The following is a 15933-nucleotide window of genomic DNA, read 5'->3' as shown; positions in this document are numbered from 1 at the left end:
CTGAATAGAATTAGGCAGAGCTAATCAAATTGTCTCTCTACTTCTTTTCCTCTCTGCCCTCTACCGGCTCAGTGCCCGCTTTGTGGGCATGTTTTGGGCAAGTTCTGGGCAATGTTGGTCAGACTGTCTCTTTCCTCTCGAATCTCCTGTAGGTTCTGTTCAAGATTTTGCAGCTGCTTCTCCTGATCATGTGCAGCACTGCGAAGCTTCTGGATCTTTCCGGTGAGTGACGGGCTCTCCACAGCACCTCTGAGAACGTGAAGACGAGCTGCAGTCTCATTCAGGATGTGGTCATAGTTCTCTAGAACCACATTTGCTTCTGTTCACATTAATAGGAGAAAAGAAGAGTATAGTTGTGAGATTATTAATTTATAGGAATACATTTTTTTTCCCAGGTATGATCTTTAACAAACATAGAAAGATATTAGCGCCGTTCACGCATGCAACCAGGTAAATTACAGGAAAATCATTGGGTTGTCTTTAATGGTAAATGTGCTAAATATGCTGTTCACACATACCATCAATAAGGAAATGTATAGGTAATGATACAACTTCGCATTAAGGAACATTGTCAGGGCAAAATTTACCAGTATATTCAAAAAGGTCGTGTTCATACATGACTTCTAAACCAAACATTGTAGGTAATTTAATGGAAAAGGCTGTATGTGTGAACGCGACTAATGGAACATAGAATAGAATAGAACAGAACAAGCTGATGGCTATGTTTTGAAACATATTAGCTGACTTCTTGCTGGTCTAAGCTGGTCCAAACTGGTAGACCATCTTGGACCAGCAACAAACCAGCTGGCCATTCCAGCTTAAGTAAGTAAATCTGTTTTTGGAACATGGCTGGTCTAACAGCTAACGGCCATCTAAAACACAGCTACAAACGTAAGATGGATTTTCCAGCAAGGATAGAATAGAACAGAACAGAATAGAATGGTTGCAAATTTACCCAGTTGTTTAAGAAGCAGGGATAACATTTTTGAAAATGACTCCAGCTGACTCTTAGCTGTCTCCATAGTGTCTATCACACTCTCTGAAGAAAGAGTGTCCTGTGGAGACATTGCACATTAGCACCAAGGCAATGCAAAATCACCATTCCCCACGATTGTCAGATTTAAAGGAATATTCTGGTTTCAATACAAGTTAAGCTCAAGTGACAGCATTCATGGCATAAAAGTGATTACGACAAAAATGTATTTTGACTTGCCCCTCCTTTTCTTTAAAAAAAGCAAAAATCTGCATTCCAGTAAGGCACTTACAATGGAAGCAAATGGGGACAATCCATAAACGTTAAAATACTCACTATTTAAAAAAATATAGCCACAAGACATAATATGCGTGTTAACATAATTTTAGTTTTTTTGCTTTTGTCTGTGTAAAGTTAGTTAATTTTACAACTTTGTTGACATGACGATGTGTCAACAAACCCTAAAAAGACTGTAAAAATTACTATTTAAATAACTTTATAGCTCAAATAATACATGAGTTTTAACAGAAGAATTCATGCAAGTGCTTTTATAAAATTATAAGCTTCACATTTATGCTTTAAAACTTTAAACCATCCAAAAATTGACCCCACTCACTTCCATTTTAAGTGACTCACTCTAACTGTAACACTGACTCAAGCTGAGTGGGATCCATGTGCGGTTTTTAACACAAGTACAGAGTACAAACAGGTGTGGGTAAAATAACCAGGGCAACCAACAATATCAGAGACAGAGCAGCAATGTAGTCAAACAGGCAAAGGATCGGGGCAGGCAGCAAAACAGCAATAGGCAGGCAGCAGAGAATCGTACAAGGTAAATCCAAAGCAGAGTCAAACACGGGTAGATCAACAGAGTAAGTAATAACGCTCAGAATTGTAGCCGGGGCAAACAAGACTTCACAGTGAATGAACACACACATTGGGCTTAAATAGTCTGAGTGATATGAGGCAGATGTAGGGTAATCAGTCCAGGCATGTGGGCACTGTATGGGAAATGTAGTTCAATTTTAATATTCAGGTGAGTGAGACCTCCGGTGGTCGATTGAGAAATCTTCACCGGCATTCGTGACAGTAACCTCGATTTTTGCTTTTTTTAAAGTAAAGGACGGACGAGTTGAAATAATTTTTTGTGGTAATCAACATTATGCCACAAATGCTGTCGATTGAGTTAAACTTGTATTGAACCCGGAATATTCCTTTAATACATTTATGTTCCATCTCTTATTTGAAAATGGGCTGCATTGTGTCAAAGACTGTCAGGATTGAATGCCCTGTAGAAGTGCATGTTCTAAATAATGACACTGAGGTCCTTTCCAGTTGGACAAACATTATCAAGTTAATGCCAAATGTTTACCCCTTTTGCCTTCATGGCTTCCTGCTTCTCTGCCACTTGACTTTCCAGCTCAGCCAACTGCTTCAGGGTGTTATCCACTGCTGAGCTCAACTGTGCAGATGCATGTTTTGTCCTTTTCCCCTGTGTGATGGACGCTTTGACATCCTGACATAAATGTGCAAGGTAACAAGCAAAAGACAAAACAAAATAAGGGCTTTCAGTCCCCATGTTAGGCAGAATGTTATCCTCAGTCACCATTCACTTACATTGCATCTTTTTTTCATACATGAAAGTGGATGGTGACTGAGGCTGTCATTCTGCCTAACATCTCTCTCCATGTAAGAAAATAAACTGGGTTTGAAACAACACGATGGTGATTAAACTCTGACAGAATTAGCATTTTTGGGCGAACTATTCTTTTAACATTAAAGTATAATGCTGAACTCTCCTGACCTTTCCTGATCTTATGAAAATTGATTATAAACAACATTTTGACTTGATAATGCTCTTCAAACATCCTCCATAAAAATGTCACATTACTTATGTTTGGGGGTCGCAGAAACCCCACGTAAAAATCATAAATAAATGCTATGAATTTTCAAATACTAAGATTTTCTAATTGGTGTGCATACATAGCAGCAGTCCTAAATAGGATATGTTTAACTGTATTCTTTTTACAATGTGTTTTTGCTGGGGACAAATTGAGCACAAAAAATATATATTTTTTTTTCTTTTTTTTTTTTTTTATAAAGTTTTTTTTACTTCATATCAGTCATCTGAAAGAAACAATTTTGTGGTAAAACAGAGGCATATAACTTCAGTAATATCTGTCTACTTGGGTTTGATTTGGTCAGATGATTATTAAAAGAATTTGAAGGCATATTAATAGGTTAATTTTAGAATCACTAATATTTTACACATCTCTGTAATATGTACATAACGGAAGTAAAGTCACCCTCAGAGGAACATAAGGCCTAAATGTTCCATTATACACAATTTTAATCACTAAGTGATTAATGGAATAAACTAGAAGTATTTCTCGCTAGTATGTCAATTTAACAGAAAAACTTCAGTTCAAAATGACTGACAAATACAACAGCAGTTTTTGTGGTTATTTTAATATTTGTTGAATGCATATGTATTTTGGTGTAGCCTACTTTAGCCACTGTGTCTGCAATCTCCTCAGCTTGTTTAGCTGTGCTGCTTGCAGACGTAGCATTCTCCAGTGCAAGTTTGATCATTCTCTCTCCCTGCTTCACTCGTTTCTTCACCTCCACCAGGGTCTTCTCTTTAAGCGCCTTCTCTCTCTTCAGAGACCCTTTGCTAAATGTAGGCAGTTTATGCCAGTCCTGCTCCATGTCTGCAGAAGTGAACATTATTATCAAGTGTTTTTTTTGTTTTTGTTTTTCTTTTTACATTTTCACTTAAACTTTGTTCCATTCAACTCTGCTGTACTTCTCAAAGTACTCAGTTGTATATTCTTCACTGTGAAAAGTGAAAACCTACCTTTATTAGCTTAAGGATCTATTTCTAATTGATGTAACCTTGAAATTATTTTTGTTGATGTAACCAACTGTAGTCAAGTTGAATGAATCATATTAAATAAAATATTTGCCTTGAATAAAACCAGTTAATGTTGATGTTAAAACACAAAGCAGATTTTGGCTTACCTGTCAAAACATTTTTACAGTGTTCTTTATATTTTATTTTATACCTCAACACTGAAAAAATATGTTAACCGAAAACATTTGCTTCATATGGTGATATCTAAATTAACTGCCTTGATTCAATAAATAAAAAGAAAAAACCTGAATACATTAGGCTACACCAACAAAACTCATTTTAAGGGTTAGTTCAGGTACAAATAGCTTCTTAAGGTAACAATAGAAGGGTACCACTTTTTACAGTGTGCTGTACTTCAACTTATGCTGTAGAAAACCAATAATAAGATACTCGCTATATACTTTAGTCCTACAAATGTGCAGATATTTGTTTAACACAGATTGCATGTTAGAGGTTTAATGTATATCATTTCACAAAATAAAAATATGTTCTTCTGTGTTTCCAATGTAATTTTTTCATTTTAATCACACAAAAAAACTTGTGCGGTTTATAACACGATACATTCTATAACACACAAAATTATAACTAGCACATAGTCACATGAGTGTCACAACTTGAAAAAGGGGTCAGTGTATCAAGAGAAAATATGAAAAAAGTACCCAATTACCTTTCTGCAGAGACAGGACCTCTGCCTCCACCTCTTTCCCTGTCACCACAGAGGAGATGGCTGACACCTTAAATCCCTCAGCAACAGCCATCAGCTTCAGATAAAAGACAAAAGGTGCATCTCATTACACTGTCTTTTGGCAGGAAATTGTCACATTTGAATTTGCTTTGAGCTGGGTAAACATCACTTCTAATTTTTCCCTCAAGCTGTAACATCTTTCACCAGACTGACTGGCAGGAGGTGCTAGCATTCACAGGATGAAAGAACTGCTGCTCTAATTATTTCCCGTACAAAATGTACTGAGGTGGTACCATGGTACGGTGACGGTATCAGAGGGTAATATGATGGTATTGTGATATGCCATGGTACTGAAAGATTACCATATTCATATATACACAGATCAGCCACAGCATTAAAACCACCTGCCTAATATTGTGTAGGTCCCCCTTGTGCCACCAAAACAGCGCCAACCTGCATCTCAGAATAGCATTCTATTGTATATAGATGCTATTCGTCTCACCACAATTGTACAGAGCGGTTACCTGAGATACTGTAGACTTTGTCAGTCTGAACCAGTCTGGCCATTCTCTGTTGACCTCTCTCATCAACAAGGCATTTCCGTCCACAGAACTATCGCTCACTGGATGTTTTTTGTTTTTGCACCATTCGGAGTAAATTCTAGAGACTGTTGTGTGTCCAAGGAGATCAGCAGTTACAGAAATACTCAAACCAGCCCATCTGGCACCAACAATCATGCCATGGTCCAAATCACTGAGATCACATTTTTCCCCATTCTGATGGTTGATGTGAACATTAACTGAAGCTCCTGACCCATATCTGCCTGATTTTATGCACTGCACTGCTTCCACATGATTGGTTGATTAGATAATCGCATGGATGATTGTTGGCATGCTATTCTGAGATGCAGGTTGGCGCTGTTTTGGCGGCACGAGGGGGACCTACACAATATTAGGCAGGTGGCATGTTATTTACATGCTACACCAAGGTACTTCAAAGGATACCATGGAACATGTCCAAAAACCTTGGTGTTACTATGGTATCATATTTAAAAAACGTGGTAATATCATGGTACCCTTTGGTGCATTTTTGTTAATGTGGGAAGGCTCACCTGCTTGGCCTGTTCAACGGTTTTCATGTGTTTTTCTGATCTGTCCACATGAGGCTGAATTTCCTCTCTGGTCTTATTAACCAGATGCTCTTTGGACTGGACTAAAATGTCTAACTCTGCCGTTCTTTTCATCAGGTCCACATTCTGAAAAGCAGATACATTTGGTTCAGAATATTTTTCTTGAATGCAATTTTCATATTCAGATTATGACATTTACAGTTAGGGCATGCAAAGAGCACGTAATGCCTCCCAAATCATAAAACATACATAATTAGACCATAAAATAAGGTTTATAAATGCTTGATGACTAATGTCATTCTGTTGTGGTCTAATTTAAGAATGACTGTAAATATTTTTTAATAAAGTATCAAATGCATGCATGTTTAACAATTATTAATGTATTAAGGTAATAAGGGTAATAATACAACTTGCATCCAGACTGCATGGACAAACCTGTGTGAGTTTTGGATCCCGGCTTGCTGTGATATTTGTTTGATTAAGCATTTGTCTGAAATATGTTATACTGGTCTCCCCTGCTTTGTGGGTGAAACTGGCATCCATCCTGCGTGGTTCTGATAGGGAAGTGGTGATGTTCTGTAAAATGGCAGCTATCTCAGAGTTCTGCTTCTGAAGTGACAGGTGTGTCGAAAAAGTCTCATTAACCCCAAGAGTCAGATTCTCCTTCAACTGCTGCATCTCTTCCAGTCTGAGAGGAAGACAAAATAAACAGATAGAAATAGATAGAAAATTACATTTAAAATTAGTTGCTAAGGTTCAATAACCAAAGTACACACAATTCGCTTGATGGTTGATTGATACAGACACAAACACAATGTAACTCACTTCTCTGTGAGATCCTGTACATAAGACTCTGTTGAGTTGTCTTCTAGTAGAGTGATCAGCTGAGAATAGGCTTTGCTAGCCATTTTAAAGGCATCTTCTGCTATCTGTTCTATATAAGTTGCCATGTCTGTATGACTGTTAAAAGAAAAATAACTTTATAAACCAGTTACTCCATCAAAAACATTAAAAAGAATCACAATAAAGACTTGATAGACACACAGACCCAATTCACTTAAATTAATTATGACTTCTTCATATCCAACACTTAATTTCTAATCTCAATGTAAATGCACACAATATTACAGTATTTATATATCCACTGAGTGAAATCATTAGTTTTTATTACACCCATATGACTCAGTGTATTAAATGTTTTCCTCATTAAGATAGTCCTACCCCTAAAGAAATGCAAAAAACTGTGTACACTTACATGAGATGAAGACTCTAGCAGTAAGGGAATAAAAGTGGTTTAATTTTATATGGAGCGGGACGCATCATGGGGGCCAACATTTTGAAATCACATGACCAGACAAATAATACTCATCTCATTAACCCCCTTGTTATTGGACACTTTCGCTCACAAATTAAATTAGCCATGGCTGACTGTGAATAGCACAATTCTACAATGGCACTGTTAACCAAAAACAATTGCTTTTGCATGATGCTGCATCCATGTCACTAGATGTTAGTATAAGCCCAAGACGACTGTCAATATTGGTAAACACAACATAAGCAAAAAATTACAGTGCACCTTTAAAGGTATAGTTCATCCAAAAATGAAAATGTTCTCATCATATACTCACCCTCATGCCATTCCAGATGTGTATGACTTTCTTTCTTCTGCTGAACACAAACGAAGATTTTTAGATGAATATCTCAGCTCTGTAGGCCCTTACAATGCAAGTGAATGGTGACCAGACCTTTGAAGCTCCAGAAATCAAATAAAGGCAGCATAAAAGTAATCCAAAAGACTCCAGTGGTTAAATCTGTCTTCAATAGCGATATTATAGGTGTGGATGAGAAACAGATCTACACTTTCACTTTCAGAATGTAAAAGAATTTGAAATTGGGGATTTATAGTAAAAAAAGATTTAAATATTGATATTTATGTATTTTTTTAGAGATTCAAAGGTCTGGTCACCATTCACTTGCATTGTAAGGACCTAAAGAGCTAAGATCTTCTTCTAAAAATCTTTGTTTGTGTTCAGCAGAAGAAAAAAAGTCACACATCTGGAATGCCATGAGGGTGAGTAAATGATGAGAGAATTTTCACTTTTGGGTGAACTATCTTTTTAATATCTTAATTTGTTTGGGCAGTATATTACTGCAAGGAAACAAGCTGCCCTGGTTGAGACAGACTACAGTTCAACAACTGTAATTCCTTCTTCCAACCTTTTCACAAGCACTTCAGATTCGTTCACTATGGAGTTCCATTTGTTTGGTTCTTTTGGGATTACAGAGGGGATGACCTGAGAAAAAGATTTTTGAAGAAAAGCACAGAGACATAAAAAGCCTCCATTAAAACATGTTCTCTCCCCAGATGGCTTAGACATTCATTAAACCAATCTGTGCAGACTCACCATGCTGTTAAGGTCAAAAGTCATCTTCTGAAACTGATCCTGCATATTCAGAGCAGCAGATAATGTGTCAACAAGCTCTTGACACTCATTTTCACCCCTCTGAGTCTTTTCTTCCACTGATTCTTCCCCACTCTCTTTGAGGTTGCAGTTCATTGCCACTGCAATGCTATGCAGCTGTAGCTGTAATGTCTGTGCAGATGTTTCCAGCTGTGAGAACTGCATAATGAAGGCATCACGAGCCTCTGCATCAAAGAAGGAACATCAGTGTTGCATCAGAAATTTGCTTCCAACAAAATGACTGTCAGTTTCAAGGCAGGCGAAAACAATAAGTTAAATGGAGGTACAAATTTGGTGAACCATGACAGCTTCCACAAGAGCAACTAAAGGTACACATAGGTGCAAGTTTCAGTGGAATTTTTATTCAATTACAATTGGTGCTGGCTTGCACAAATGTTTTGATGCAGTGCTATGCATTACACAATAGATGTACAATATAATACATGCCCAATAGATGCTTTCTGTGAATCACTGTGCATTAGATTACATTTGCAATAGGTACTTTTTGTACACTCTGTGCATATTGTGCAGAACATGTAGAATTTATTGTGTAGGTATTCTCTAGTTCACAATGTTTTTTCTTCTGGAATGACTATTTGCACCAGGTGTCAATAGGAACTGCCACACAGAGCAGCTATTTGCACTTCAATAGTCCGGTGGAAACACAGAAATTGAAGACAAACTGTGCCCCTAGTGTCGCTGCAGTGAAATGGGGTGTAACAATGGTGTTAATGTGCATTTTTCGTGTGGATGACCCAGGTTCCATGTTTTCTGTCTCCACTATTAATATTTACTTTAAAGGGGTCATGAAATGCTATTTTATCTTCCCTGAGGTCCACTGATAATGTAAGTAAAGTTTATTTTTTCCACCAAAACAGTCATAATTTATTAATATATTATAATTTTCCACCCTTTCTCTGGCTCTGTGACTGAAACACTCGGTTTTGGCCTCAGCGTCTCCCTTAAATTTCAAAGTAAACGGCCACTGTTTTGATTGGCTAACATCGTGCGGTCCCTCAAATGCAGCCATATTTGAAACTCAATCAAAGAGAATGAACAAAGCTCCACAACATTTGTGACAAGGAGAAGGTCGTGGCTGGGCCAAGAGGATTCACGCCCGGCGCTGAGCTGCCCAATCAGCGGGAGAGAGATAAAAGGAGGAGCCGGGGATGCCAGAGAGAGAGAGAGTTGGGCCGGGAAGGTCAACAGTGTGACACTGATTGGGGTAACTCAGCCCCAGGCGTCCATCCTCACGGCCCGACCACGCCCTCCTCCTCTTCACATCCGGTTCCCACATTCTCCTTTCCCGAACTGTTAGAACATTATAAAACTAAACTTCAGGCTTTACACATAATGCATATCCAGCACATTGCATCCGAATATATTAAACTGTTCACTAAAACACATCAGCACCATAAACTATCAAAAAGTCATGGCATTTGAAATATTCATGAATGAAACTGTTTCCTCAAGGTTTTGCGATCAGGTCCTATAGTGTTTTTAACTGCCCCATCCTTCAATAACAGATCCTTTGCCAAGCTTGAATAGTATTATGACTGGTTCACAAACAATCCACGCTTATACAGTTGTGCTCAAAAGTTTGCATACCCTGGCAGAAATTGTGAAATTTTGGCATTGATTTTGAAAATATGACTGATCATGCAAAAAAAAAAAAAAAAAAAAAAAAAAAATAGAATTTTATTTAAGGATAGTGATCATATTAAGCCATTTATTATCACATAGCTGTTTGGCTCTTTTTAAAATCATAATGATAACAGAATCACCCAAATGGCCCTGATCAAAAGTTTACATACCTGTAGGTCTTTACTGGTTGTTTAGATCAGTGTTACTACCAGAAATAATTGGTAATTATTTCTTTACTTATTAATTAATATTTAAATTAATTAATTGAATCTAACTCATTAAAACCTCTCATGGGGCTCCAGTAAATGTAGTGCACTACGTTTAGGAGCGGGTTTGGTTATTAGCAATAATTAATAATTATCAAAGATAATTATTAATTATTAAAAATCAATAGAACATTGATGAGAATCAATGTTAGCTTTTTTAATCCTTTAGATCAACTATTATCAAAGATAATCACTAATCATTAACATCGATGAAACATTAATTAACACTAGCTTATTGATCCTTCAAATTCAACAATCCTCAAAGATAATTATCAATTATCAAAAATCAATAGAATATTAATAAGGATAAATATTGCCGGGGCACCGCCCTGGAATCAGGGACTAATAACCAGATAGTATAACAGTCTCAATATTAGACTGTTTTCTTAGGAAAATCTACATCCGAAGAATATCGATTTTCGGAAAAAATAACAATGAATGAAGGCTTGAATCCGAGCACTGACATCCCATCAGCATGTGACACAGGTGTATGCAAAACAAACCAAAACACTTCTCTTTGAAATATAACAAAGTTTATTTCTGCAGTAATATCAATTAATAATTAATACAATGCAGTCAATAAACTTCCGACTTACAACTACAAACTAAACAGTGATATGATTAGATATGGAAACCAAAATAATCCTATAACACATGAGGGTGTTTGTGTGTGTGTGTGTGTGTGTGTGTGTGTGTGTGTAAGGAGGGACGCACACAAAATGGCGGACGTGACTCTCGTGGAGTGTATGTCACGCGAGACTTCCGGCCAGAGAATATGGCCACGAATGTGGGCAGAGAGAAACCAGTCAATGCTGTCTACCAGTTTACCGCGTGTATCCGCTTGTACAATAGCTTAGGGACAAAGCTGAGCTTTATCACGAAGCTATCTACTACCCAAAAATGTGTGCGAGAATGTCTGTGAGGGGTCGCGCGTGTGTGGTTAGTACGAGAGAGAGAGAGAATAAAGTGACGGCCCCAAAGCCGATTTCATGATCGTTGGAGAGAAAGCAAGTCGTGATCATTGATAGTTTATCACTCAGAGACGCGGTGGACGGCTTGTAATCTGTCCCGCGGTCTTTGATTCTTTAATGGATAAACTCAGTGTGCCGGTCTCACCAGTGATGATGGAAATGTACAACAGTCCAATGTGGTTGGACTACAACAAAGCAGATCTCATTCGTGATAATGAATACCTTGAGTATTAGCTGCAACGTGCGGACTCGGTGGTCCATAAACTGTACAAGCAATAACCTTGATACACAAGAATAACACACTATAATATTCTATCTCTGCCATGACGTAAACCTCTTACTTGAAACGTATAAGGACGTAGAATGTGTGTTCATCCGTCCTTTAACTCCGACTCGGTTCCTCGAGGCTCGGGTGATGACGGGAGGCCGTTTCCTTGCTCTGTCGGTGGGCGGTACAGCTGCTGATTCTTGGCGGGCTGGCGGAGAAATCAGCGATGTCGACTTGATTGAAGATGGAAGAGAAATCTTTAATCTCTTCACTTCTGCAGGCAAACGGATGAAGATGCGGATTGCTCAGCGGTATCCTTAGGATCCGTTAGAGTGTTTGGTGGAACACAGAGTAATCTCAACTCATCCAGTGAGATGGAGATTGTATGGCCACAGTTTCAAGTCATACGTTACTTCCTTGTGCTGCGAGGCTACACCTGAGAGCAGCGATGAGCTGCATCTACACATGGCGAGCAAAGTTGCTGGAAGCAAATCCCGGAAGCATTTCAGAGGTATTTCTACTCCTGATGATGTCATGGTTGAGGGGCGTTCTGTCGTGTGCCACATCCAATAGGAGTTGAGAGTTCGATCCTTTAGTGAGCAAGGCTTCATGGGATTTGTAGTCTGTTTTGGACTCCCTTTGTTTGATTTTGGCACAGTTTTTATCAGTAAGATTTATGACTTTGTATGTGGGCCTGAGTTAGGTTTTACGACTGTGTTAGGCCTGCCTTTGTCTTCTATCTGAATACACGAGGCCCAACATACCCTTGAATGTTTGGCCTTGTTACAGACACACAATAGATACTGAGCCATAGGGAGCAGAAAAGAACTGTCAAAAGACCTGCGTAACAAGGTAATGGAACTTTGAAACAACCACACCGTCTTTTTCCAGAGCAGCCTGTATTTCTCCTGAGGTTACCTGTGGGTTCTTCTTTGTATCCTGAACAATTCTTCTGGCAGTTGTGGCTGAAATCTTTCTTGGTCTACTTGACCTTGTCTTGGTATCAAGAGATCCCTGAATTTTCCACTTCTTAATAAGTGATTGAACAGTACTGACTGGCATTTTCAAGGCTTTGGATATCTTTTTATATCCTTTTCCTTCTTTATAAAGTTCCATTACCTTGTTACGCAGGTCTTTTGACAGTTCTTTTCTGCTCCCCATGGCTCAGTATCTAGCCTGCTCAGTGCATCCACGTGAGAACTAACAAACTCATTGACTATTTATACACAGACACTAATTGCAATTTTAAAAGCCACAGGTATGGGAAATTAACCTTTAATTGCCATTTAAACCTGTGTGTCACCTTGTGTGTCTGTAACAATAAAAGAGAATGGTCTATCCTGTTTTGAGTTGTAACTTGACACCGTGTCTTTTAAAAGCGGCGTAAAATACATGACAATGGTCAAAGACGTCTGTCTACTGCATGCTTATATACAAACATAATTCAAAATTGTCCAGATGGGTCCCCTTTGGTGTTCAGGAATAGTTAGCTACACTAGGCCTGTCTGTCCTGCTCTCTCTCTGTCTCTCAAACTGAACGCCAGTGGGCGGGGCCAATGGTGCAATGACGCATGTTGTGGGATGTGTAAATACAAATGAGCAATGTCTTGTGACATCACAAACACACAGATTTCAAAACAAGATGTTTCAGCAGGGTGGTAACTGCTGTATAAATGCTCTTTTTAGACTGGGGAGGAAGTTTTCAGTTCTGAAATTTGCAGTATGTTTTTATTACAATATATAGGAAAAATAACATCTGATTCTCCAATTCATGACCCCTTTAATACTACTTATAAAACTGATAAAGGTTTATTTCCTCACAGTGATTTGGTCGTGGTAATGGTCAGGGAGTTGAGATAAAGGTTTGAACTGAGTAAAATTAACCAATGTGTTACTATAGTAATATAGTGTGGCTATAGTAACCATGTTTGATTTTGTGGTTATTATTGGTTGAAGGTTAGGGTTAGGTTCAGGGGTAGGGGTTGGTGTAGTGTGTCTGTGGGACTCTAAATAAATGCAATAAACATGCTGCAGTCATGCCCCAATACTGGATGTTAGTATATAATTAGGGGTGCAAATAGGATCTGCTATTATTGTACTGGGGGGCAAATAACAGAAGATTATTTCTATATAGAACAAAGATGCTTTTTGTTGCTATTAACACATAGTGCAAATCACCTCTGCCTTATTCTTCTAATTTTGTCTATCTATTGTAATGTGTATGCAATTTATTGTCCAAAATGTGTATTGTGAATCTAAAAGACAAAAAAAAAAAAAAAAAATCACATTTGTCTAAAATGTTTGTATGTGATTGTCCAAACTATCAGCATTCTACAATTCAATACTTCATTTTAAGGACTTTTGTTTAAGAGCTTTTCACCTTGAATAGCAAGGAGGTCCTCCAGAGCATTGGGCAGATAGTCTTCATCCTGGTCCTTTTGTATTTGTTTGTCCAGGCCGTTATGTTGGTGCCCATGCTGCTGGCGCCAGTGATGCTGGCGTCCGTCATACTGGCGACTGTATCTATTGCAGTCATAGCTGGAGAGCAGCATCTCCAACTCCTGCAATTTGGTTTTCAGCTTACTGGCCTGTACACATGTGAAGACAACACAAAAGATAAGATTAGAAAAATGAAACCTCTTTTTATTAGTCTTCATTTGAAAAAGTACATCAAATCTATTTTTATACATTTATACAAAATACTAATTTACCATATAAGAGCTAAACATACTCAGAAACCCACACAGCACAGGACAAGTTGTCTATTTTTAAAAGAGTCATCCCACATTATAACCTTAAACCCAATTGAGCTTTGAACTATAATTTAAAGTGCAGAGCTAAAATCAACCCTTGCATTACCACCCATCCATACTCCATATGAACAACCAGCAGTCCTGCCTCTGTCAGACATCAGGGGAACCTACAGCGTCTAAGCAAAAGAGTTTAGTGATTGGGTGAGATAACAAGTAATTAGCAACCTTTTAATTTGCATAAGCAGCCATTACATGACCAGATCACATTTCTCATGCTTGTGGGAAAGCAATTGGGCAGGAAAAGTGCTTATTTTCAACCTGAACTGTTCAATTGTAGATTAATGACCTAGAATGGGTCACCTCTGTATATAAAGAGGGGAGGCAATGTCTTCAAAAGTGTAATAACAAACACACTTTGTTACTGTAGCATTACAGTATATGTGAATATTCATTATGACAATTATTTCTCAGCATGGGAACTTAATATATTCATCCTTGCTCTCTTCTCCATCTCTCTATAAACCAAAGACATAAGTCCATAACATCTGCACTCTCTTTTCTTTCTAAACCAGCTGGCAATAAGTCAGGTTTTGTGTATTTAAATGTTCATAACTCTAGGTTGGAAGAGATGGTGGCTCTTTTTTCCAGTAGTTTTCTATTCACATACCACCTGACAAACAAAAATGATTTCAGTCTCAATAGGGAAACTAAACCTGCATGCCTCAGTAATCTTTTGTTTAGACTTAAAAAAGACACTTGACTGGGAGCAGCAGTTCGAGCACTTAATTAAGAACACCTGTGCACCTACATATTCATGCAATTATCTAATCAGCCAATTGTATGGAAGCAGTGCAGTGCATAAAATCATGTAGATGGATCAGGAGCTTCAGTTAATGTTCACATCAACCATCAGAATGGGGATAAATGTGATCTCAGTGATTTCGACTGTGACATGATTTTTGGTGTCAGACGGGCTGGTTTGAGTATTTCTGTAACTGCTGATCTTCTGGGATTTTCACACACATCAGTCTCCGGGCCAATGTTGGCCTGCCATGACCTTTGATTTGGCCTGCCTTGACGTATGACAAGAGTGGATGCATTAATTTAGCAGGCTGCAGAGTAATGTTTTTCTTTTTTTGTATAATGAAATCGTAAAGGAGGGGAACCAGGGAAACTTTAATATTTTAATATAATACAGTTTGCAGAGCCTGAAATTTGGTGTGGGATTAGGGCTATTGCGCACAATTTAAATAATTACCACGTTCATAATGCAGGGAATTCCTGCACACTTCTATTCACTTTATAGTGCAGCAGTGAATTAGTAAACCAATAGACACAGATCAACAAATCAAATCAATTTAACTTGTTTTTGTATCAAACTGTAATTAGACACTGCGCGAGTAAATCCGCTCTGACTCTCCCTCTTGTGAGTACGCAAAGTGAAAAAGAGCTTTGTCGCATAGATACTGAATTTAAGATGTTACAGATGTATAAACCTTTCTAAACCTGTTAATTAGATATGCAAATGGCGTTATACCACATCTCCGTAAGTGAGCGACGCGACAAAACTATATCGTTCATTTTTATAATCAATCTGTTAACATTGCAAGCGTGTGCGCCTTTCATATCCTGCCGTCCCTCATTATTCATAATGCAGCACATTTGCAAGAAAGGCAGAAATAGCAAAAATACTTCGTGTAATGTACCAGCTGCATGATGAAGAGAGACACTTAAACACCTGTTACATCTCTCATCTCCATCCAGGTTCGGAAATTAACGGAGGATCTGGGCAAAAAAATTCCCCTGCAATCTGATATAGTTCCAAATTACTATATCCATTGCATTCTTCATTTTGAATTTTCGCTAAA

At 38.1% G+C, this 15933-nt stretch overlaps 1 protein-coding gene across 1 annotated transcript in view; it reads right to left on the bottom strand.

The window, feature by feature from the left end:
* The window catches only part of LOC127419089 (laminin subunit gamma-3-like), a 149324-nt gene that overhangs the window by 699 nt on the left and 132692 nt on the right, over positions 1–15933 (bottom strand). The window contains exons 18-28 of the mRNA XM_051660190.1: positions 13693–13900; positions 8107–8348; positions 7919–7995; positions 6527–6661; positions 6137–6389; positions 5684–5827; positions 4555–4648; positions 3482–3684; positions 2346–2489; positions 956–1055; positions 1–319 (exon numbers count right to left, since the gene is read on the bottom strand). The exon at positions 1–319 is cut by the window's left edge and continues 699 nt beyond it. Of these exons, the coding sequence (XP_051516150.1) occupies positions 69–319; positions 956–1055; positions 2346–2489; positions 3482–3684; positions 4555–4648; positions 5684–5827; positions 6137–6389; positions 6527–6661; positions 7919–7995; positions 8107–8348; positions 13693–13900 (1851 nt within the window). The 3' untranslated portion in view covers positions 1–68. The remainder of the gene's footprint in view (positions 320–955; positions 1056–2345; positions 2490–3481; positions 3685–4554; positions 4649–5683; positions 5828–6136; positions 6390–6526; positions 6662–7918; positions 7996–8106; positions 8349–13692; positions 13901–15933) is intronic.

The sequence above is a fragment of the Myxocyprinus asiaticus genome, chromosome 3 (assembly GCF_019703515.2).
Source record: "Myxocyprinus asiaticus isolate MX2 ecotype Aquarium Trade chromosome 3, UBuf_Myxa_2, whole genome shotgun sequence".
Classification (NCBI taxonomy): Eukaryota; Metazoa; Chordata; class Actinopteri; order Cypriniformes; family Catostomidae; genus Myxocyprinus; species Myxocyprinus asiaticus.
The sequence above is the reverse complement of the archived record's forward strand: the minus strand, read 5'-3'. Positions and strand labels throughout refer to the sequence as shown.